Source organism: Erythranthe guttata, chromosome 12 (genome assembly GCF_056151865.1).
Source record: "Erythranthe guttata isolate IM_541 chromosome 12, IM_541, whole genome shotgun sequence".
Lineage (NCBI taxonomy): Eukaryota > Viridiplantae > Streptophyta > Magnoliopsida > Lamiales > Phrymaceae > Erythranthe > Erythranthe guttata.
This window is the reverse complement of record NC_142544.1, coordinates 1,945,452-1,968,183: the sequence shown is the minus strand read 5'-3', so window position 1 is coordinate 1,968,183 and position 22,732 is coordinate 1,945,452. Positions and strand designations below refer to the sequence as shown.

Below are 22,732 nucleotides of genomic sequence, written 5' to 3'. Positions count from 1 at the left end.
CGGGTTAATATTGGAGACACCCCTAAAATCAAACATAATTAGATGTGAGGCACAATCTCAAATAGAATGTTTTAACTAAATCCTTATTTGAAAATTTAATTTGACCCACATCCTTTTATTTTTATTTAACCCAAAAATACCCTTGATATACCTAATAAAAAAAACCACGTTTCTCTATATTTTCTTTTTTTTCTCTCTCTTTCCCCACTCTCTTCTTCAACCGCCGCCTACCCTGGTTTTATCTCTTCTTCAACCGCCCCACCCCTTTCTCTCTCTTTTCTCCTTTTCTGTAGTGGTGCTCTTTTTCACATCGAGAGGATATGTTAGATCTGGGATCGACGACAACAGCGCTGAGTTTTGCTATCGAGAATGACAGACGGCAAAAGGATGAGGCGGTGAGTGGAGAAGAGAAGACCCGCTTCATTGCCGGATGAATCTGATGCGACGATGTTGCAGAGTGAATTTGTGTGCGGTCGAGATTTATAGCATAACTACCACCATGGAAATTATAAAACCGAGCTTCTGCCGTTCTTTCAATAAGAGGTTTTTTATTTATTTATTTATTTATTTTTTTTATTTTTTTTTAAATTTAGAGAGCTTGATATATTTATGGTGGGGTGGTTATGGCGATATGGGGGGCGATGGTTATGGCAGTGAGGGCGATGATGGCAGATCTAGGTTACGTAACGAAGAGGAAGATGATGAAAGGTTCGAGGATTATGGGATTTTGAAGATTCGTTTTCATAGGTGGAGTTCGTCGCGGATCTAGGTTTTCCAAAAGGCGGCGACTGCGGCTGTTGGCTGCTATAATTTCGCAGCGGCTGCATTTACAGCTAGGGTTAGCGAGGACTGCAAGTTGTTCGTGGCTAGGGTTCGAAATAGTATACCGTAGTAAACCATAGTACACCGTAGTATACCATAGTACACCATAGTATATCATGGTCTACTACAGATTGTTGTAGTGTATATGAACAGACAAATGATGTACGTCGAAGTGGAGTTCAAATTTTAGAAGTCTACAAGCGACGATAATGACTACGGTAACTATAGATGACTACGTGACCGATAGAAGATAAACTAAAAATTAAAAAAAAATGAAAAACATGTAAATTGAATTATGAAAAAAATGAAAAATAATATATTTTTTTGTAAAATGTATAAAAAAGGAAAAAGAAAAACGTAGTTTTCTTATAATAGTCAATAAAATACTAAAATAAAGAAAGAAAGTAAAAAGAAGACAATTGAATATTCTGTAAAAAAGAAATGTCATGCGGAAAAATAAAATAATTAAATGTAGAATAAAAAAATAATTATTCCAGTTTAATTACTTAATAAATATTTTAAATTTGTTAGTGGAAGGGCATTTTTGGAATGAATTTTATAAAGGATGTGAAGCAAATGTTTAGTTGAGCTTGTCATTTAGTTCTAATAAGTTTTGTCACTAGGGACCTATATCTCAAGGCCCCTACTTTATTCATTCCATGATAAAATTAATTTAAATAAAAGACTATCACCTGAATTATTATTATTATTATTATTATTATTATTATTATTATTATTATAATTATTATTATTATTATTATTATTATACTATATATATATATATATATATATATATATATATATATATATATTGAATTCGCTATTTAGTTAGTCAGTTTTACAAAACTTGTAAGAAAGATGTGATTGAATTCGGTTCAGTTTTAATAATGACGTGCGTACCAAACTTTTATAATAGTGAATTTATATGTTATAATTAAATATCACTAATAAATTTTTATTATAATAAGGTAATAATTTTCTTATTATAATAAGGTAATAATTTTCTTATTATAATTAATTTTTTCATGTATTTAAATAATTATTTATACGGGGAAAATACTAGTTTTAGTTAAATATACAATAGACAAAGAAATTGCAATAAAAATCCCAAGAAAAATAGAAAAACACATGTACAAAAACAAGTATTAAATTAGGCCCATCTGCAGCCGTGCGCTATTCCCATACCCATCAAAATTGCACGATTGGAGTGTGATAAAACAATCAATCCCATTTGGTATCGCTATCCCACCCCCCTGGATAGTGATGTGTACTCCTCATATATTAGTATTGTTCATCTAATTAAACTTTATCTCTTTCACAAAAGAATATCCCATCTATTATTATTTCTGATAAGAACCATATTTATTTATTTGTTTTGATTTAAGGTTTTTTCGTGCTGTATTTTTGCAAAAGAATATACCTCACAACTCTGTTGATTAAAATTTGTCACCTGGATGTGATAAATGTCGTTTCACTTTTAATAACAGCGTTTCGACTTCAAACGTGATTTTTGACAATTTTCTATGTTGAACTTGACGAAACTCAAAAAACGGTGTATGTGGTTCGTTGAGCTAGTTTTCTAATTAAATTTGAATCACCAGGATTGGATGTCCGATGAGAAAGATCATGCATAAATCGATAAACAGTTCCTACAATTTTAATGTTTTGAGTTATCTAAAATTGAAAATGTAACTTATTGATGCGTAACATTGTCACCCGACATCGGATCTAATTGATTCAAGTTGAGGTATAAATATATCTCGAAGGACTACGGTTTTCGTGATTTGAATTTTGTCAAAATTAGCTTATAAAAAAGATTAAAATTATGTTCGGAATCAAAACAATATTATTAAAATTGAAACAACATTTAACATTTCAGAATGAAAATAAAAAACATTGTAGAAACTTGCAAAAAATGACTTTAAGTTAGTTAAAGAAAACACTTGTCACATGCTTAATTTGTTTATTTGTTTAGGTAATTTATTGAATTTAATATTAAGTATTTATGACATTTTTTAGGTGTAGCATTAACCAATTAAATTGTGTATGTCTATTATAAAACTACTATAGATGTTTTATTTATATTTATATTTATTTATTGGAATTGTAATTATAAATTAGAATTTTGAGTAAATAAAGTGTATATATATATATATATATATATATATAGAGAGAGAGAGAGAGAGAGAGAGAGAGAGAGAGAGAGAGAGAGAGAGAGAGAGAGAGAGAGAGAGAATCATTGATGAGAGAAGTGATGATGTATGTTGAGTTGAAGGGGAAATGCAAATGACAGATGATGAGTTTAAACAGAGCAAGCGTGCACACCTAATCATTCTTTTGCGACCAAGCATGTACTACATTTTTTTTTATTTTTTTTACCCGAATTAAATATTTTTAACCTTTTCTTTTAATTCAAAAATAAATTATATTAATTTTTTTATGGCCTGATTATTATTTTAATTAACTAGGACAATCCGAAGTTATAAATTATATATTATGTTGTGCAAACATATATTAGTTTTTCAATCTATAGTTTCATGAATTTATTAGGTGCAAAAATATTACATTTATGGTAATTCATACTTTAATATTTGATTAGTTGCTTCATTTTTTTATTTGGTAATTAATAAAGAAACCCCCAATTAATCATATGCTAGCTTGCAAACTATACAAGAGCAGTAAACTGCACTAATTTAACCATGTGTAGGACCAGCAATTGAACCGGGCTAATCGAAGCCCGATGGCACGAACCGACTATATTTGAGCCAAGCATACTTTTTAGTGTGTCGGGCTGAGTTTGAGCCATTTACTAAACCCGATTTATTTATGAGCCGAGTTTGAGCCTACTATGGCTCAACCCGAATAAGGCCCGACCGATTAGGTTAATAATATAATATATAATATATTTATTATTTTAATGCTATGACTCAACATACAAATTACGGCCGTATAAGATTATTTATTTTCCAAAATAAAAGGAATTAAGTGGTGGCAGTGACAATAAATAAAATAGGAATCAAATGCAACCCACAGAAATTCAATTGCTGAAATTTAGCATCGAAGATTTGAGAATATAAAATATTTTCAATAATAAGAGTTACTAATCTTTTTTTTTTTACTTCTTTCAATCTTGTTTTTAAGTTTTTACAATAATTTGCAAAACTCATTTAAGATCGACCCGACAACTTATTGGACTATCAAACCTTAAACAAAGTCCAATTATTTAATTAATTATGACTAGTCTCCCCAATCAACTAAAAATTTATTAATGTGTATGATGAGCTTAAAAATGGTTAAATTCATTAAATGTAGGTTAGAATAAATCGGTTAATAAAAAGAAAGTAAATTAGGAGAGAGAGAGAGAAAGAGAGAATTAGGAGAGAGAGAGAGAGAATTAGGAGAGAGAAAGAGAAGGTTTATGTCCCGGTCAGTAGCCGGCAGATGAAGTTGGATTGCCGCTTTCTTGTCCCCCAACGATTCACTATTCCCACACCTTGTTTTCCTCTGTCCCCCCCTCATTAATTAATGCACTTTGCGTGACCCTCCCCCTAATCTTTTTATTTTCATTCAAGCCCCTCTTCTTTTCCTTCTACTCAAATCCGTCTCATATTATTTATCTGTTTGAAGTGGATTTTTTTACGAAGTCCCTCATCACCCGTAATTAGTTAGTTTATAAATAATTAATGACGAGAATATTTATTGAGTTTCTTTATAAGTGCACAACCACCTAAACGAATGTATAATATGGGACATATAGAGTATCTTTCAACTTTCTTGATGAAGCATTGGTTTTGATCTGCAGTTATATATTATTTTGGTTGAAATCGAATTTGCGTTTGACGGTTATTTGTATTGATTGACGAGTTTAAGGTTCAATTTTATGTTTTACTAGTATTTACTAGTGACATTACTGTTTTTAGGAATGAAAAATTAATTGTAATTCTATTCTTATGTTGGAATTACAAATAATCGACTAAAAATAAACAAAATTCCAAAAATGCCACTGTCTATTGACATATAATATAAAATACATATTATAAATACAATTTAAAACAAAAAGAATTTTCGGATTAACTTCGTAAACTAAAATCTCGTATACATTTCATTTCGAGAAAAACAAAACAAAATTTGAAATGAAAATATATCCAGAACTCGAACATTATCCGATTGGAACGGTGAAAACAAAAAATATATCCTCAATTCCGTATTTTAGTAACTATTTATATTTAATAATTTCTTTATAAAAATAAATAAATCAAAACAATCTAAATCAAAATATTATTGAGATTGAAATTTAAAACAAGATCCACTATGTGATGATTAATTTTCTAGCTGTACGCTATTTTCTTTTCCATTTTTCCCCCATCCTATGACGTAGGATTACGTAGGCGAGTATTTTTTTATTCCCAAACTTACCCTTGCAACAAAATAGTGGGCCCCACAAGACGGCTATTAACGGAGTTGGTGCGAAACTGCGAATCTGCAACCACGTGAAGAAGGATCGGGGGCTACTTTCGTCATTTCAAATGTAATATAAATAACGTGGAATCCCTGCTTTTAGGCGAAACAGAAAACATGTATTGCTGACTATATCTATACTTCAAACGCAATACCTGAAATTACTATATACCCCTGTTCATAATTTTAATTTGGACAAATTGCGGCCATTCCTTAGGTAAGGTAAAATTACGAAATTCCCCTCCTGTTTACATAATTATAGTCATCTCTCTCAGTTATGTATTATCTTACGAAAAAGTCCCTCCAGTTGGTAAATTTAGGGGTTTTCATTCGGTAAAAATTGTACTGAAATTTCGGTAAACCAAAATTTCATACCATTTAGCGTTTGGTTCGGTAATAACCGAATTACTGAAATTTTATTAAATTTTTTGATTTTTTTATATTTTTTTATTAATTTTAGTTTAAATACTAATATTACATACTAATATCGCACCAAATTACCGGTTCGGTAATCGACTTGTACCGAATTTTTGTTTGGTTCAATTCGGTCAGTTTATAAACCGGATGAACACCCCTAGGTAAATTTGCCGTTGTAAGGATGGACAAGTAAGATAATACATAGTTGAGGATGGTGACCGTAATTATACAAACAATGAGCGTATTTTCGTAATTTAACCTTATCTTGAGGTTAGGGGTGGCCGTAATTTGCCATTTTAATTTTTCTTATTTTTGTTTCACTTTTTGGACAATAAAATCGAATTTTTGTTTAATTTTTCATTATTATTATTTTTGTTATTATTATTATAATTATTATATATATATATATATATACTAGTATTTTTCTACGCCAAAGTCCAGACAAGGGCAAATTCGTCATTCACCACTATCAAGGGTAAACTCGTCATTTCACGAACAAGAAAGCAAATGTAGCCAGTAGAAACTGTAAAAAGGGGCATAATTGGGCGCCTGTCACCATTTACCACCTGCAAGAGCGACAGTAATTATTTTCGCTCGGTCACAGTATTCAACGGCCACGATCTCCTATCAGCATCCAATCCCAGCCGTAGATGAAATATATATCCCTTCGTAAGAATCTGCCCCAGATTCGTCTCGTTAATTACCATTTTACCCCGCCTATAATATTTTATTTAAAAAATATATCTTTCTCTCTCTCTCTCTCATATTTTTTTTCTTTAGCTTTCTGCTTGAATGGAGGGACCTTGATAAAAAATTCTCTCTGCTTTCCTATTCCTGCTTTTCTCTACAGTTACTTGAGCTCTAAAATCCTCATCTTCTTTTGAGTTTCCTCGTTACTATTCGCACTGCAAAGTAAAATATTCAGGTATTTTGTTCTCTTCATATGCATGCCATTTTTTTGCCCCAAATATGTAATTTTTTTTATTAATTTTTTATTTTTTTTGCTTATTTGAGCTAAGTACTGCCGAAATTGAGCTGAGATCTTGCAATTTTTTTGGCAATTTTGTTTTTTTGGGGTTTTTAATTTATTTTAGTAATACTGTGATTTTGTGGCTGGTGTTCTGGATCTCCTTTGATATTTTGCCCTGCTTAAATATCTCTGTTTCTAATGTCTCTGGGTTTATTTATTTTTATTTAATTTTCAAATTAGTAATTTCTGCTTTGGTTATGGTTCTTCTGGATCTTCGAAGAAATAAATACTTCTATTTTTAATTATTTTTATAAAATCAAAATTTCCATGCAAGAGTTGAAAAATACCTAATTGATTCAAAATTGCTAAATATAAACTTTAATTTTTGTAACTTCACTTCACCTTGTTTGTTGGCTGTAAAAAATGGTGGTTTTATCTGTAGGGAATTACTCAAATTAATTTTGTTTATTTATTAATGCATTTTCCTGTTATTAAGTTAAATAAAAATCTCTCTTCAAGATCTACTGATCACTGGGGTTAGAAAATAATTTTTTTTTTTTGCCTTTTTAACATTTTTAAATTGAATTGTATATTTTTATGAACACTATTGGCTTTTATAGCTGTTGTTTATTCAAGAACTGATGCTCCGTAATTTTCCTGTATTGAAGTAGAACTGTTTCCGATTAGGATATCTAAAACTTGTACCTTTTTTTTTTGTTTTTTTAATTGCAGATTCTTACAACCTTAGAAAAGAACAAACTCTATGTTGTCAGCGCAATTGGGGGTGGAGGGGCAAAGTCAGTGTAATGTCTCTTTGATGGCTTCTTCAGCATCCGCCGACTGCATCACTCAGAATGGATCGTCTCTGAAAGAACGCAACTATCTGGGATTATCCGACTGCTCCTCCGTCGACAGCTCAGCAGTTTCGTGTGGGGCCGACACGGAAATCAAGAGCAATTTAAATCTGAAGGCCACTGAGCTGACGCTTGGCCTGCCTGGATCTCAATCCCCTCATCATCAAGAATTGAGCTTCACTGCACTGCTCGACGAAAAGCAACTGTTCCCGCTTGTTCCTTCCAAAGATGCTCAAAAGAGTGTCGTGTCTGGTAATAAACGAGGGTTTGCAGACACTGTTGATGGGTTTTCGGATTCGAAAAGTGCGATGCTTGGTGAAGGAAAAAACTGGATGTTTAACGGTGTGGGTGTGATGCTTACTAACAAGCCGTGTGGGACCCAGCCTTTGGTTAAGACAGAGGCTACTACGTTGAAGGAGTGTGGTAACAAGGTTAATAACGGTGGCTCTAACACCAACAATGCACCTGCTGCTAAGTAAGTAGTGAAAGCCCTCTAATTCATTAGTTAAATTCTAGTGTGTGTGTGTGTGTGTGTGTGTGTGTGTGTGTGTGTGTGTGTGTGTGTGTGTGTGTGTGTGTGTGTAAAGAATTCTTCTAGCTTTTAGAGACATAAATAAATTAATTGAAATTCTTCTAGAATATCATTTTTCTAATCAATAAAGTGACTAATTTCATGTATTTTCTTGTTTCGATTTTTAAAGATGATTTTATCAGTTTTAATTTGGGTTTGTTGCACTCGGTTCCCCCGTATTATGTCGGATTGCTAAAAAACGACCCTATGTTTTATTAGCTAAACCCCGCCATGATTCAATTTTTTTTAGCACACAAACCCCTAAAACAGGGGTATTATTGCTAAAAAGAAATTAAATCACAGGAGGTTTTATGCCAATAAAATAACATAGGGTAGTTTTTTAGCAATTCCATATAATACAGGGGTACTAGTTGCAATAAACACATGTTAATTTAGAAAAAAAAAAGAAAAAAGAGAAGTTGTAGAGAGAGAGAATGGGAATACTCAATAAAGTAAGAGAGAAATATTTATGGTATATGGAGATTCTTTATATTTTTTAAAAAGCATATTTTTTTTATTAAATAATATTGAAATTACTACATACCCCTTATATATATTTTATGTATATAGATATATTTTAAATTATGGAACCCCATCATATGATTCGGTTAAAACGGTTGGTTGTTTTTTTTTTTCAGGGCTCAAGTTGTAGGTTGGCCACCAGTGAGATCTTTCAGGAAAAATTCTCTTGCAGCAACCTCGAAGAACAATGATGAGGTGGACGGTAAACCGGGTCCCACTGCTCTATTTGTCAAGGTCAGTATGGACGGTGCTCCTTATCTGAGGAAGGTGGATTTGAGGACTTATTCGACTTATCAAGAACTTTCCTCTGGTCTCGAGAAAATGTTCAGCTGTTTCACCTTAGGTAATAATAATAAGATGTTTCTTTTGCGATTTATAAGTTTCTGTATTTTGAATTTTTACGGATTTTTATATAAATGTGGTTTTTGTGGTTATAACAGGACAATGTGGGCCCGCTGGAGCACAGACGAGAGAAATGATGAGTGAGAGTAAGTTGAGGGATCTTTTGCATGGATCGGAATATGTGTTGACTTATGAAGATAAGGATGGTGACTGGATGCTTGTTGGAGATGTTCCTTGGCAGTAAGCTTTCTTATTATAGCTTTTTTTTATTATTGAATTAATTCGTGAAACATATATTTCCATGTCGTAATTGAGGTTCCTGAATATAATTCTTGTGCTAATCGTTCTTTCTGAAATTCATTGTTTTATTTATTTTTAAATTAACGAAACTGGTTTGCTCTATTTCTTTGTATATATTTTTGTATTTCATTCATAAAGATTAATGCAAAATAATTTGTCCCTCGTTGATTTTGATTTGTGAGCTTTCTTGTGGTCTATGTAGTCTGCATGAAAATTATGTTTCATAATTTTGTCGTATAATTTTATACCGTGGCATTCGTGTTTTTATGGTAAAACATACCTAAATTGGCAAGTTATTTGGCCTATGAAACAGAACTGTTGCTTTATTTAAAAATGGGAAATACTTCGATATTCTATAAAGAATCTTTAGTTGACGATCAGTGATAATTTCTTGCATAATGTAATGTATCTAATTTGAAGTAATCGTAATAGTCAAATTTATCGCTATTGTATGATTTGGCTACCCAATTGAATAACGTTTCTTGTTCGATGAACACGAGTGTTCCGGCTAACCACTATTGGTAAATAAATGGTACAATTTTTATTTAAATATTTTCTTCCCCGATTATTTTTCAAAACATTGATTAATGCTCTGCTGTTTTAGGATGTTCATCGCCTCGTGCAAAAGGCTCAAAATCATGAAAGGCTCCGATGCTATTGGATTAGGTAAGCAACTTTTATGCGTGTACGAAAATTTTGTTTTATACCTTTTCTGATTCGTTTATGACTTGATATAAGCGAAATTTTTTTGGCAATAAATTATTACCGGAAAATTCGTAACCCGATTTTTTCTTCTGATTGATACAGCTCCGAGGGCTGTGGAGAAATCGAAGAATCGAAACTAGTGAATTTATCGATCTTGATTTCGAGTACTTGTTGTTAAGGTGTTGTTATTGAGTGTATTATGTGTCCATCATGTCTTAAATTTTATTGTTTATTATCCCTAAATCTATTGTATGGTTTGTAGTTGGCCTGATTTTAATTATACTGAACCCATGTGAACCAATATTATCTAGTATTCTGTATTAAATATGATTTGTGTGTGTGTATTGAGAAAACATTACTCTGCAATTGTGTATTGTGTGTATATTTGGCATTGAGTTTATTGCAGTTATACCCCTGTTTTATATAGAATTGCTGAAAAACTACCCATTATTTTATCAGCAACACCCCCTCCATCTCCTATGATTTAATATTTTTAAGCAATTATACTGGGGTGTGATTTTGCCATGTGGTCTTTTTTTTCAATTCGATATAATACAGGGGTACTAACTACAAAATTGTTGAAGAAGGTTAACTGATAATATACGGTCTCTGAGATGCTGTATTGGGTGGTGTTGCATCATAGATCCATACAAATAACCCTCTACTAAGCACACAAACACATAAACGTGTGTGTTTTATTACATGTAGATCTACGCTGCAGGATTATGCAGCGCATTTTATCGAGTATAATATCTATAAAACATGAATAATACTATATACCTTGATGACCAATATATACTTCATTTGGTTGTCAATCTTCTTCTGACTTGCGACTCAGAATTGTTGAGCAACTGTCGATTTCGTCAACACTGCTAAATAAGTACTCTTTCTATGTCAAAATATGTGTCGCTTTTGGTTGTTGCGCACATATTAAAAAAGATAATAAATGTGCATTGATTTTAGAGAAAAATGGAGTACATAAAATGACTAAAATATCCATGTTATTAATATCGTTTCCGTTAATTGTCTCTCAATTAATGCATCATTGAAATTCTAAAGTGACAAATAGTTTGGAATAACAAAAATTAGGGGTGAGCAAAAAAACCGAAAAACCGAAAAACCGAACCGAAAACCGAAAAAACCGAGCCGATATGTACCGTCCCGACTTAAAACCGCATACACGGTAAAAATTTTTTGAAAAACCGAAAATATCGGTTTGTGTATGGAGAATTTAAAAATTACCGAACCGATTTCCCGAACCGAACCGATTTATACAAAATGATGTATTTTTTATATATATTATAAATACTTACCCTAGCGTGCCTCTATCTTTCGAGCGCCTCCATGTGACATCGTTTTCTATGAATTAATTTTGGTTGTGACGTGTTTTTTATTAGTTAATTTTCGGTTGTTATTTGTTAATTTTCTCAAATAAATATAATGAAAGTCCAAATATATGGGTTTTATGCCGAACCGGTTCGAACAAATAGACGAAATCGAAACCGAAAATAAACCGAATTGATACCGAAACCGTTAACCGAAAACCGAAAAATCGATTCACACCGAACCGAAAAAAACCGACATATTCGGTTTTTAAAATATGAGAAACCGATATTATCGGTACGTGTTTGGTTTATTGGAAAAACCGAGCCGTACCGACCCGTGCACACCCCTAACAAAAATTCCCTAAAGCGACAGTTAATTTACCAACCCTCATTAGTTGGTAAAGGTCCCTCCCCTACTTCCTCTTATAATAGACTTGAATTTGCTCAAAAAAAGAAAAAAAAAACGACAGTTAATTTGAAAGGAGGAAATATTATTTAATTAAAAACATAGTGGTAGGTTGACTTCAAGTCCTTCATTAACCTCTTATTTTGAACTTTCAAGTTATTTCGACATTTCCTCATAAGAAAGGCAAATTACGGTAAAATTATGAAAAAAAAAATCGTAAATTACCTTTTTCAACTATGTATCTTTTTACGAAAAAATTCCTCATTCAGCTGGTAAATTTGACACCATAAAAGTAAATGTGTAAGACAATACATAATTGATGGGTGGTTGTAATTACCCAATCATGAGGGTTTTTTTTTTCTCGTAATTTGACCTTACATTAAGGATGGCCGTAATTTGCCCAAAAAAAATAGATTTTATTGAGTGAATTTCATTAATACTCCAAAGATTCTATGTTGGTGAAATTCACTTTCAAAGAGGGAATCAGATAGCTAGCTATCCACTAACAATACCCTAAAGTCTTTCAAATATTTTTTTGAAATAACTTTAATTTAGATTGCACCATTTTTTTCTTCAGATAATTGAAGATGTTGGTTGACTATTTGTTGGCTTCTAATTAGTGCAGTGCTTAGTCATTAATCCCATCTCTTTCAAATGATTAAGACATCATGGATTTTTTTGCAGATTACATTGTTCCCTTGGAGGAATTTCAACCCAATCTTGAAAGAGTATCTATCTTTGACAAATCTTTACACTTGATAGATAAAAGGGCTTTATTTGGTATTTGATACACACCATTTCTTCATTTCAATTATAAATCTATATAAATTAATATGAATTTGAGAAACCTAGGGTGGGGGGCCACGACCCCCTTTGGCCCTCTGCTGGCTCCGCCAGTACTGTCTGTATTACTAATTTCAGCGTCAGGGAGGTTTCGTCATATCAAACATTCTCGATTAAACTTAGGGTAAATTACAACCACTTCCTTGAGGTATGGTCAAATTACGAAAATCCCCCTCCTGTTTGGGTAATTACAACTACCCCTCAACTATTTGTTTTTTTACACGTCCACCCTTGCGGTTTCAAATTTAGTGGAATCTTCGAGATTATATGGGATATATATTATCACTTTTGTACCCGTTTTATCCTATTCGAACTCTACATTTTGAAGCAAGATGATCATAATATGTGTTTTTTGGCTTGTATATATCAGGTTGTGGTGCATCAGAAACCGTATTTTTACACAAAACGAGTACAAACTAGAACACATTCCACGAAATCTAGGTGATTATGTTGAATTTGACACCATAAGGAGGGAAGTGTAAAAAAAAATCATAGTTGAGGGGGGTATATGTAATTATCCAAACAAGCTGGATTTTTTCGTAAATTGACCATACCTCAGGGGGCTGGTTGTAATTTACCCTTAAACTTATTTTAACAAGTTGGTAACAATTTTTAGCATTACCCTAAGTGGGATTCATTAAATCTTGTGGATTTTTATATATATATATATATATATATATATATATATATATATATATATATATATATATATATATATATATATATATATATATATACCAGTTAATTAACTGCTTGTTCAAACAATACTGGCTGTCAAGATAATGTGTGTGTAGACCTTCGTACGTATGAACTCTGATCTGCCACATTGCATTTCTCCACACCAATTGTTACACACACACACACACACACACGGAGAATTAAAAGTTTTCGTTTTCGATCTTTTATTTCGTGTTCTAATGCATGTTGAAAAGTCAGTCAACGCGTTTCATTATCAATTAATTTATCACCCCATTTTTAGGCAGAAGATAAATGATGAGTTCATGCATGCATGCATGGGGGGGAAGTCATGATCAAGAATATTTAAAACCTTGGCCTGAAAATGCTGTCTGAAATAGACACTCTACTAATCTGTCTTAATTAATGAATTGGGAATTATTGCAGATTCATTCTTGTGGTCACCAAATATATATATATATATATATATATATATATATATATATATATATATATATATATATATATATATATATATATATATATATATATATATATATATATATATATATATATATATATATATATATATATATAATCGTTACGTTTAAATATGTGTTAGGGCGTCGGGGTCACTACAAAAAAAAGCATTTTATGTGACGAAAAAATTTGTCACTCAAACTTAAACTTTCGTCACATAAACATTTATGTGACAAATTATTTCGTCGCAGCGTTCGTCGCGTAGGGCCTGTCGCGAAAGGTGTTTTGTGACGAAATACTGTTTTTGTCACCACAGATTGTGACGGAGTGTAATTTCGTCACAGAATTGTGTGTATTTGCGACAAAATGTCCGTCACATAAAAAACTTAAATTTGTCAGAACAAGCTTATTTCGTCACAGTAGGTGCTGTTTATTGTGACAAATTATTTCGTCACATTAACTACAAGATCTATTGAGACAAAAATTTCGTCCCATAAAATACATTTTTATAATGTAGAATTTACCTGACAACATAATTTATCATATAATATATACCTGCCTTAATTTTTACTTTTCTAATATACAAAAATAATAGAATTAAACTTTATTGAACTAAAGAATGATTCTGAAATAAAAAAAATACTTATATTGCAATATGTAGTAGTACTATCACACTTACAGAAAACCTCACATTCTAGTTTACACTCAAAAGCTATAATAAAATATAAATAAAAGCTATAATCATTAGTTTGCACCTAATGATATTGTATCCTTCTTCCCCTTAGCCTTCTTTGTGGCCTTAATTCCATCTCTTAACAGTTGCAGCAATTACTTATAATAGTGAAGATACTCCTTTTCCATCCAATTACAGAAGTACTTGTACCTTCTATCAACCTGTACCAACAAAACTTAATCCATAACATAGAAAAACATTACCTCCATTAGTTCTAGACATAAATGAAATATACGTATAACACAAACAATTAGTAATAAAACAAATGTTATGGCAGTTACCTCAATCAATAAAAAAATAAAAAAATAAAAAAATAAAATAAAGAAAGCATTCAAATGCTCTTGCGTTATTTTGTTTCCTATTCTTTTTGGTCTCCAATGTAATTGATGTTAACACATAGGAAAGCATTTTTGAACTTCTTATATGTCTGCTTCTTCTTGTAAGGTCCAGTTTTCTAGACAAAACAACCAATATCATAATAGATAATCACATAGGATTCTAACTTCTAACAAGTTCCACAAATACGCCGTCAAAGACTTACACATCCGCAACCAAAGTACACTCAGCTACATAGAAACTAAAACTACAGAGATATCATTGCATATAATATATCCAAATACATGCATATATTATTAAGTATCAAGAAAGGGAGAGAAATATACCCATAGGTCATCTTGCCCGAGTAAGCTTGAGTGGTCTCTATTAGCTTGAGTGGGTATCAGCTATAAGCCAAGAAAGATGATCAGACATAAGCCATCGATTTCGTCTGCGAAACAAAACAACGTTATTTTCAGCAGAAGCTGCACGGTTTTGTTACTATGCTGCATTTCGATCAAACTACGATTGAAAGAAAAACACATAACCTCAAATCAAATGCAAATGTAAGCATTACACAATATACTCAACAAAAATGTTGTGTGTGTATATATATATATATATATATATATATATATATATATATATATATATATATATATATATATATATATATATATATATATATATATATATATATATTTCAGCCAATTTTTCCTATATAGTTGAGTTTTGAGCAGTTATAGATCACAAGCATAGTGATGAATCTTGACTGAAACTTCTGCAAAACCAAGTTTCCCTGGTTTGGACGGGAGGCAGAGGGAGAGGGTTGTCGGAGGCGGAATGAAGAACTCATCAGCCGAGCACCAAACCACATCAGTATACCTGCAGTCAAAGTGTGTACATCCATTAATACGAAAATAATGATAAATGGACAGTAAATATAAAACACTCTTTAGTGATTAATGCATTGATCCAAAGGCATACAGAAAAAACCTTATTATTTGTTTGATAATTCCATTTCCTTACCATGATTTGCAACTCAATTCCTCAAATAAAACACACACTCTACAGATTGACGAATCAACATTCAAACTACACCTAAGCAAGTCCCTTGCTTCTATCTATACATTACTCACACATTTGTACTAAAATTTACACCACACTGGTAAATTCTCACATATATACGTACCGACATTGTAATTTCAACCTCACTTCTAAAAGCACTGCCTAGCACTTGTCGACCGGAGGTTGGAGTATTACGAGCTTATCTCAGCTATCCACTTTCAATGTCAGATAAGAGCAGAGAATCTCGTAAAATAATTCTCCGACACTCAAAGCAAACCCTACGGCTCTGAGGTACTTCCATTATCTGCATACATTAATCAACAACTGCAGTTAGTTGCAATCATTAACACAGCTGCAGAAAGATCTTTTACGAGTTCTATATAACGTTCTCACCATCATTGAAAATTGAAAACTGAAAAAAGACAGAAAGCAATGAGATGAAGCCGAATTCGATGAAGCAATGTTTCTCTCTGTGTATCGTTAGTAATTTCAAGAATCTTCTGGACTACGTAATTTGCAAACTGGTCCTTCATCATCACCTAAAAATGAAAAAAATAAATAAATAAATAAACAACTGATTAACAAAGGCACATCCACGCTGAAATCCTTATTATATTGTTAGCCAGTTAAAAGGGCAGAAAGAATGATGCCAAGAGACATCAATTAGGTATAGATAAAGAATGTATATAGTTTATTCTTCAAACAAGGTGTTGAATAACAGATTCTCTTACCAGTAAATTGTCATTGTCTTCAAACTGCAGAAGGATCTCATCAATCAAGAACTCCCGTTCAGCAGCATCGCCAAACTCTAAACATTTCTCTACAACATTTGATGCATACTTGTGCTGGCTCCTTTGTACAATTTTCCCACACAATTTGCAGATATTTTGACTCCGTGCAAGCGGTTTTCCCCTTTCCAAAACGTGCTGTAAAAGTAGATCAATTTTTTATGTTTGACAAACAAATGGAGCAAAGGGACCCAAAAATTTACTTTCAGCTCAAAATGTATTACTATTATCTTCAAATTGCAGTTTGAACTATGCTTCAATAATGGAATCTCAGATTAAAAAAAAAAAAAAAAAAAAAAGAGTAATCAATAGATGGACGAGACAACCTCTATCGCTTAAGAGTTAAGATAATAAGATAAATGTATTGAACGAAGAACCTAATGGCTGAGAATCCTAATTCCCATTCACGAGCTCCGATCGACTCCAACCTCGGCAATTTTCGACATCAGCCTAAATAGGTTTTAAAAATAAAATCACAAAACTGCGTAACTTAATTTTGAGAACATAACGGAATTTTGGCCCTTTTATGCAGAAACCCTAACATTCCATTGAAGTAATGGAGAGAAGAAAACGGGAGTGGTGGAGTTAGAGTGAAGAGGGGAGATGGAGAGAAAAATAAATTAGAAATTATACCTCAATCGATTGAGACTGGCGGAGGCGAAGGGAAACGAACACTGGCGGTGGCGAAGGCAAACGAACACTGGCGGTGCAACGATGGTGGTGGACGCGAAAGCCAGATCGAAGAGCCAGATCAATGGTGATGGCGGTGCAACGATGGCGGTGCAATGATGGTGGTGGTGGTGCAACGATGGTCTTCAATTAAAAAATGAACAAATAAAAAAGGAGAAGGAAAAAAAAGGGATTTATGAGAGAAGAAAAGAAAGGGATCGGGCATGTCTAGAAATTTTGGAGGAGATTTTTTAGTAATTTATATTATTTTTATGTTGTGACAAAATTACTTTGTCATAAGAAACCTAAATATTTGTCACAAAATAGGAACCGTCAATTTTTTAAAGATCTTGTATGTTCTATGGTGACGATTTTTCATTATTATCACATAAAATAAAGTTTATGTGACGAAATTAACCTTCATCACGTAAAATGTTCACTTATGTGACGATGTGAAATTTTGTCACAATATCCCCTTTTACTGTGACAAAATTTGGTTTCGTCACAAAAAATTGTCACATAAAATACTTTTTTTTGTAGTGGGTTTGGTTCCAGCGAAAATCCTCTTACGTACATGTCAGCATGTGAACGCCAAGAAAAGGTGGAGACAAAATCTTAAGAATGTAATTAGCTGATGCGATCTCTTGAGTATCATAAATATTTCCTACGAAACGTAAGATCTATTCTTTAATATTTCTCTCTGCATAATAAAACTCTAGCACAAAACGACTATTTAAAGATAATAAAACCCTAGAATCATAATCTAACTAGGAGACATAATTACCTATACTAATAAAATACTTAATATCTAACCTAACCCTAAACACACGTTATATATAAACTAAAATATACTATCTAATTAATTAATAATAAACTATTAACTAAAACAATACTTAAATAACATATTAAATATTATATTAAATAACATATCGTAACATTCCACCCCGCTTGAAATGAATCTTGTCCTCAAGGTTCGTCTTGCGTTTCCATCTATGTTTGACTTCATCGACTTTCTTTCCGAATTTATCCGAAAAACACAATGAACGATCAAGCTCTTTAACACATGGTTCTTGCCGACCCCAAGAAATTCCAAAGGCTACTTTTGCGAAAATACTCAATTTTTTTTCCGATAGATAAACTTTTTTAATCGTCTTTTCAGATTTTGTCTCCTCCAAACTGACCATCGGTTCTTCGTCTCCTTTCTTTTGAACACCATGGAAATCTCCCAATATCCATAGTAGCTCTTCGCTCTCCTCTCTGGTTAATTTCTCGTCTTCGTCCCACTTTATCTCAATTGACTCCGATTCTTCTTCTTTCGGCTATTGGTCCCACTTTATCTCAGTGGAATTCGATTCTTCTTCTTTGGGCGAACTCACAAAAATTTGGGGCTCTTCGAAAAAGTCATCGTCGTCCTCTTCCTCTCCCTCCGACGATAGGCTCGGCAGCGACGGTGGTGGTGATGGCCGTGGCGGTGACGGGCATCGGTCCCTTCGGCAGCGGTCCCTCTCAACTTTGCTCCAACGTAGCTTTGATGTAATCGCTGCCTTGCTAACGAAGCGTTGGTGTTAATCGCAACTTCGCTCTGATACCAATTGATGCGATCTCTTGAGTATCATAAATATTTCCTACGAAACGTAAGATCTATTCTTTAATATTTCTCTCTGCATAATAAAACTCTAGCACAAACGACTATTTAAAGATAATAAAACCCTAGAATCATAATCTAACTACTAGACATAATTACCTATACTAGTAAAATACTTAATATCTAACCTAACCCTAAACACACGTTATATATAAACTAAAATATACTATCTAATTAATTAATAATAAACTATTAACTAAAACAATACTTAAATAACATATTAAATATTATATTAAATAACATATCGTAACAATTAGCATATATTGAGTATGTTAATTGGAATGTTAAAATGTCGTTTTAATTTTACTATTCCAGTTCTGGCTTCGACCGTTGTTTTGGCCATTTTATAATTTGATTTTGGCTAAATTCAAAGCATTGAATTGTAGTCCTTTGATTTTGCTTTCTAGTCCAACATAAATCAACTAGATTGGATGTTGGGTGACAAAGTTACGTATGAATGAGTTACATTTTAAATTTTAGATAACTCAAAATTTCAGAGATGTGGGCGATGTTCATTAATTCATTCATATATTTCTCATCCGACATTCAATCTTGATGTTTTAAGTTTTGCCATATTCATACTCGAAAAGGATTAAAATCACGTCTGAAATCAAAATGGTATTCTTAAAACTAGGACCACGGCAATTTGTCACATCTCATATATATTAGAGGCTACTTAATACATTCGATTAACTTAATATGGATTTCCGCTCTTACTTAATTGAATTTAATTAATTTAATTGGGCTAAAATCTAAAGTTTGTGAAATTAGACGTCCACTTATTGGGTTTGAAAAAATATAATCCAACTTCATTGAAAATCTATGCCCAAGTATATAAATGAACAATACACTATATAAAATAAAATAATAACAAATTAAAATAGACAATATAAAAATTTATAAAATATATCTTGAAAAAAAAAAAAAGATGCTCCCCGAGGAGATCAACTTTCATTTCTAGATTAAATAAATAAATAGGGTATTAATTTTAGTTGGCTAATTATTGAGTTGGTTGGTGAGGATTGTAGGAGTTATTGAGACCATGACATGTGCCCCAATTATTATTACACCACCATTTTCAACCACTAAACCCAATTCATCATCAATTACATTCTACTAATTCCACCCATTAATTTATTTTTTTTAACATAATCATCAACTATAATATAGACTAAATAATTAAGAGTGCAATAAACTTTTAAATCGCCCATCTAAATTAGATTACACCAATGAAATAAAGTAGGGCAATTATAGGGGTAAATAGCACTTAACCCACTGTGATATGAACTATGTGCACATGACCCCTTGTACTTTCGATATACGTACATAATACCCATATGGTATTTTATTTGGTAAATTATTATGCTCATTTGAAAGATGAATTTTTTGAAGATACAAAAGTATTTTGTGTTATTTTAAATTACAAGGGTGTCATGTGCTATATTGAAAGTAAAGGGGGTCATAATGCATAAAATTCAAATCACAGGGACCTAATTATAAACTTGGTGGACCCCATTTGACAATTTGACCTAATCTCGTTTGGTGCCATAATCTGCTGCTACTGGGGAGAGAGAGAGAGAGAGAGAGAGAGAGAGAGAGAGAGAGAGAGAGAGAGAGAGTTTTATTGGTTCTTACTATTTCTTGTTATCTTCAATTCTTGATTACATCAATGATCAAACGGCAGAAATGATAGTTATAATTTTATAATAAGTTGACTTATTTTATAAATTAAACCCTGCAAATTATTGAAAATTTAAGAGCTAAGTAATAAGAAACAAGGTCAACTTCTTGATATAATCCTCACATATACATAAACATATTGACAAAATTAAAATGATAACTTACATAACTCTCTTGCCATGGTGGCTAAACAAATATCAAATAAATAATAATTTGTCACTTCCTATATCACATATTTTTATTGTTAATATTTTAATTCAATCATTTTGTTTGTTATTATTAGGATGGACTTATGTTAATTCCCAATAGCTACTCTACATTGCATATTAATTTATGCTAAGAGCACTAAGGAAAAGGGCAAAAAAGGGAATAAGATGATTGACACTTATTCCTAATTAATTTAATTAAATATTTTAGTGATTTATGGGTGAGTGTCCACATCACATGTTCTTCTTATGTGTCTAGATCATGTGTATATTCACATAAAGGGGACTAAATAAAAAACAATTAATTTATCATAAATAAGGACAATTTTCCATCATTTGTGAAGTCAAAAGGGAAATGGGGTTGGTCACATTGCAAATATATATATATATATATATATATATATACTAATCCATATAAATTATATATCCATCTTTAATTAGAGTATGGTCAAAGGCAACTCCATGTGTTCATGTTTAATAGTTTTAGTGAGAACAAGCTTTTGTTTCCAAGTTTAATGTATCAAAATATATAAGTATATGATTAAGATCTTTTGTGTAAAAATAAGATCTTAGTTTGTTTTATTAAGTAATGTTTATTGGATCCTTAATACACTTGTAAAATTGAGTTAATTAAAATTACACAATTTATATTAATTAATCTTATCTTGACAAATAAACGTACCAGGCAAGCAGTGGCAGATCTATATATATCCCCAAATTTTTTTAACACCATTTTCATATGTACTCAATTTGATTAGCCCACCCCAACTTATATTTTAGGTAATTTAAAGTACTACAATAATTACAATATAAAAATATATACTTGTTTTTGTATTATTTTTTATTAATAGCTCCTAAAAAGAATTGGGGAGGATGATGCCCCCGAACTCGTAAACCTTTAGTCCACTCTCGAACATAATTAATTCAAATTATAATTGAAATTAATTCAAACTTATAGCTAGATGAATATAATTAATTCACATTTATTTTCTTCGTTATCTCTATTCAGGGTCGTTCCTGATAATTCGGGGGCCCTAGACGAGATTTTAGGAACAACTTAAAGCGGGGGCCCTATTTAATAATTCAATTTTATTAAAGGGTCTTCGGAATTAAATATACTAAAACATATAAATAGTATTTTCTAAAAATGATGGAATAAAAGATTTGGGGATTCAGGGGCAGTGCGCCCAAAACATGTTTTGAAATGTCTGAATATAAAATAACTTTAAATATGGAAAACAAAAATCAAAATTAACAGGATGAGTTGCTGGTTCACTTCCTCCCTGGCATATAATCTTTATACCAAATAGACTTCATAAATATTTATAAAACTTAAATACACTAATGAATATTGATTCTTATTTTAGGTATAAAAATAAATAATTAAAGACATTATAAATTTTATTGATGATTTATTTTAAATTTATTTTAGAACTGGTGTTCCTAAATATTATATACAATAAATTTTAAAAAATAATTATTAATATATAAAGTGTATATAAAATAATTTAGGAACCTTAAATTTTCGTAAAAATTCGTGGGGCCCTAGGCGAACAGGCCCTGTTTTTATTATATTAAATCATAAATGTGAAAATGACGTGGATTATAATTAAAGAAAAATGATGACCGACTTCGTGAACCAATCCATACAAGTTGGCAGTTTGCATGCAAATAAACATTGGTAGTGGTGACGACGCCGTTTCTGAATATTGCATTTAGTGCTTCTGATCTGCTGCCACTGCACCCATTGCGCTACACTGCTCTCTCAACCCCACACCCAATCACGTGCCACGTGTATCTTTGTTCTCCTCTTAATTTAATTTATTTGCGTCGATTATATATATATTTTTTTAATCCAAATGAAATGTGGATTTTTAATTTTTTAATTCTTTTTCATTATTTTCAATTTTCAAAATAATTATATCTGATAAATATTTG

At 31.8% G+C, this 22,732-nt stretch overlaps 1 protein-coding gene and 2 long non-coding RNA genes across 5 annotated transcripts; 2 read left to right on the top strand and 1 right to left on the bottom strand.

The window, feature by feature from the left end:
* LOC148766190 (uncharacterized) lies at positions 1 to 1,026 on the top strand. The gene is made up of 2 exons (XR_016034644.1): positions 1 to 543; positions 655 to 1,026. It is a non-coding gene; the product is annotated as an uncharacterized LOC148766190 (long non-coding RNA).
* A 5,237-nt stretch (positions 1,027 to 6,263) lies between these two features.
* LOC105953489 (auxin-responsive protein IAA8) lies at positions 6,264 to 10,286 on the top strand. Its single transcript, XM_012977154.2, has 6 exons — positions 6,264 to 6,622; positions 7,400 to 7,996; positions 8,731 to 8,957; positions 9,055 to 9,196; positions 9,861 to 9,922; positions 10,064 to 10,286. The coding sequence occupies exons 2-6, from the start codon at positions 7,431 to 7,433 to the stop codon at positions 10,099 to 10,101; spliced, it is 1,035 nt and encodes a 344-aa protein (XP_012832608.2). The 5' UTR covers positions 6,264 to 6,622; positions 7,400 to 7,430; the 3' UTR covers positions 10,102 to 10,286.
* Positions 10,287 to 14,313: 4,027 nt separating this feature from the next.
* Positions 14,314 to 17,509, bottom strand: LOC105953645 (uncharacterized). 3 transcript variants are annotated; one of them, XR_016034642.1, is made up of 7 exons: positions 17,228 to 17,509; positions 16,972 to 17,044; positions 16,538 to 16,732; positions 16,200 to 16,345; positions 15,931 to 16,110; positions 15,086 to 15,623; positions 14,314 to 14,598 (listed from the first exon to the last, which is right to left on the bottom strand). It is a non-coding gene; the product is annotated as an uncharacterized LOC105953645 (long non-coding RNA). The 3 variants fall into 3 exon arrangements; XR_016034641.1 differs by having other exon boundaries at positions 14,314 to 14,584; XR_016034643.1 differs by lacking the exon at positions 16,972 to 17,044 and having other exon boundaries at positions 14,314 to 14,584.
* Between the last annotated feature and the right edge of the window lie 5,223 nt (positions 17,510 to 22,732).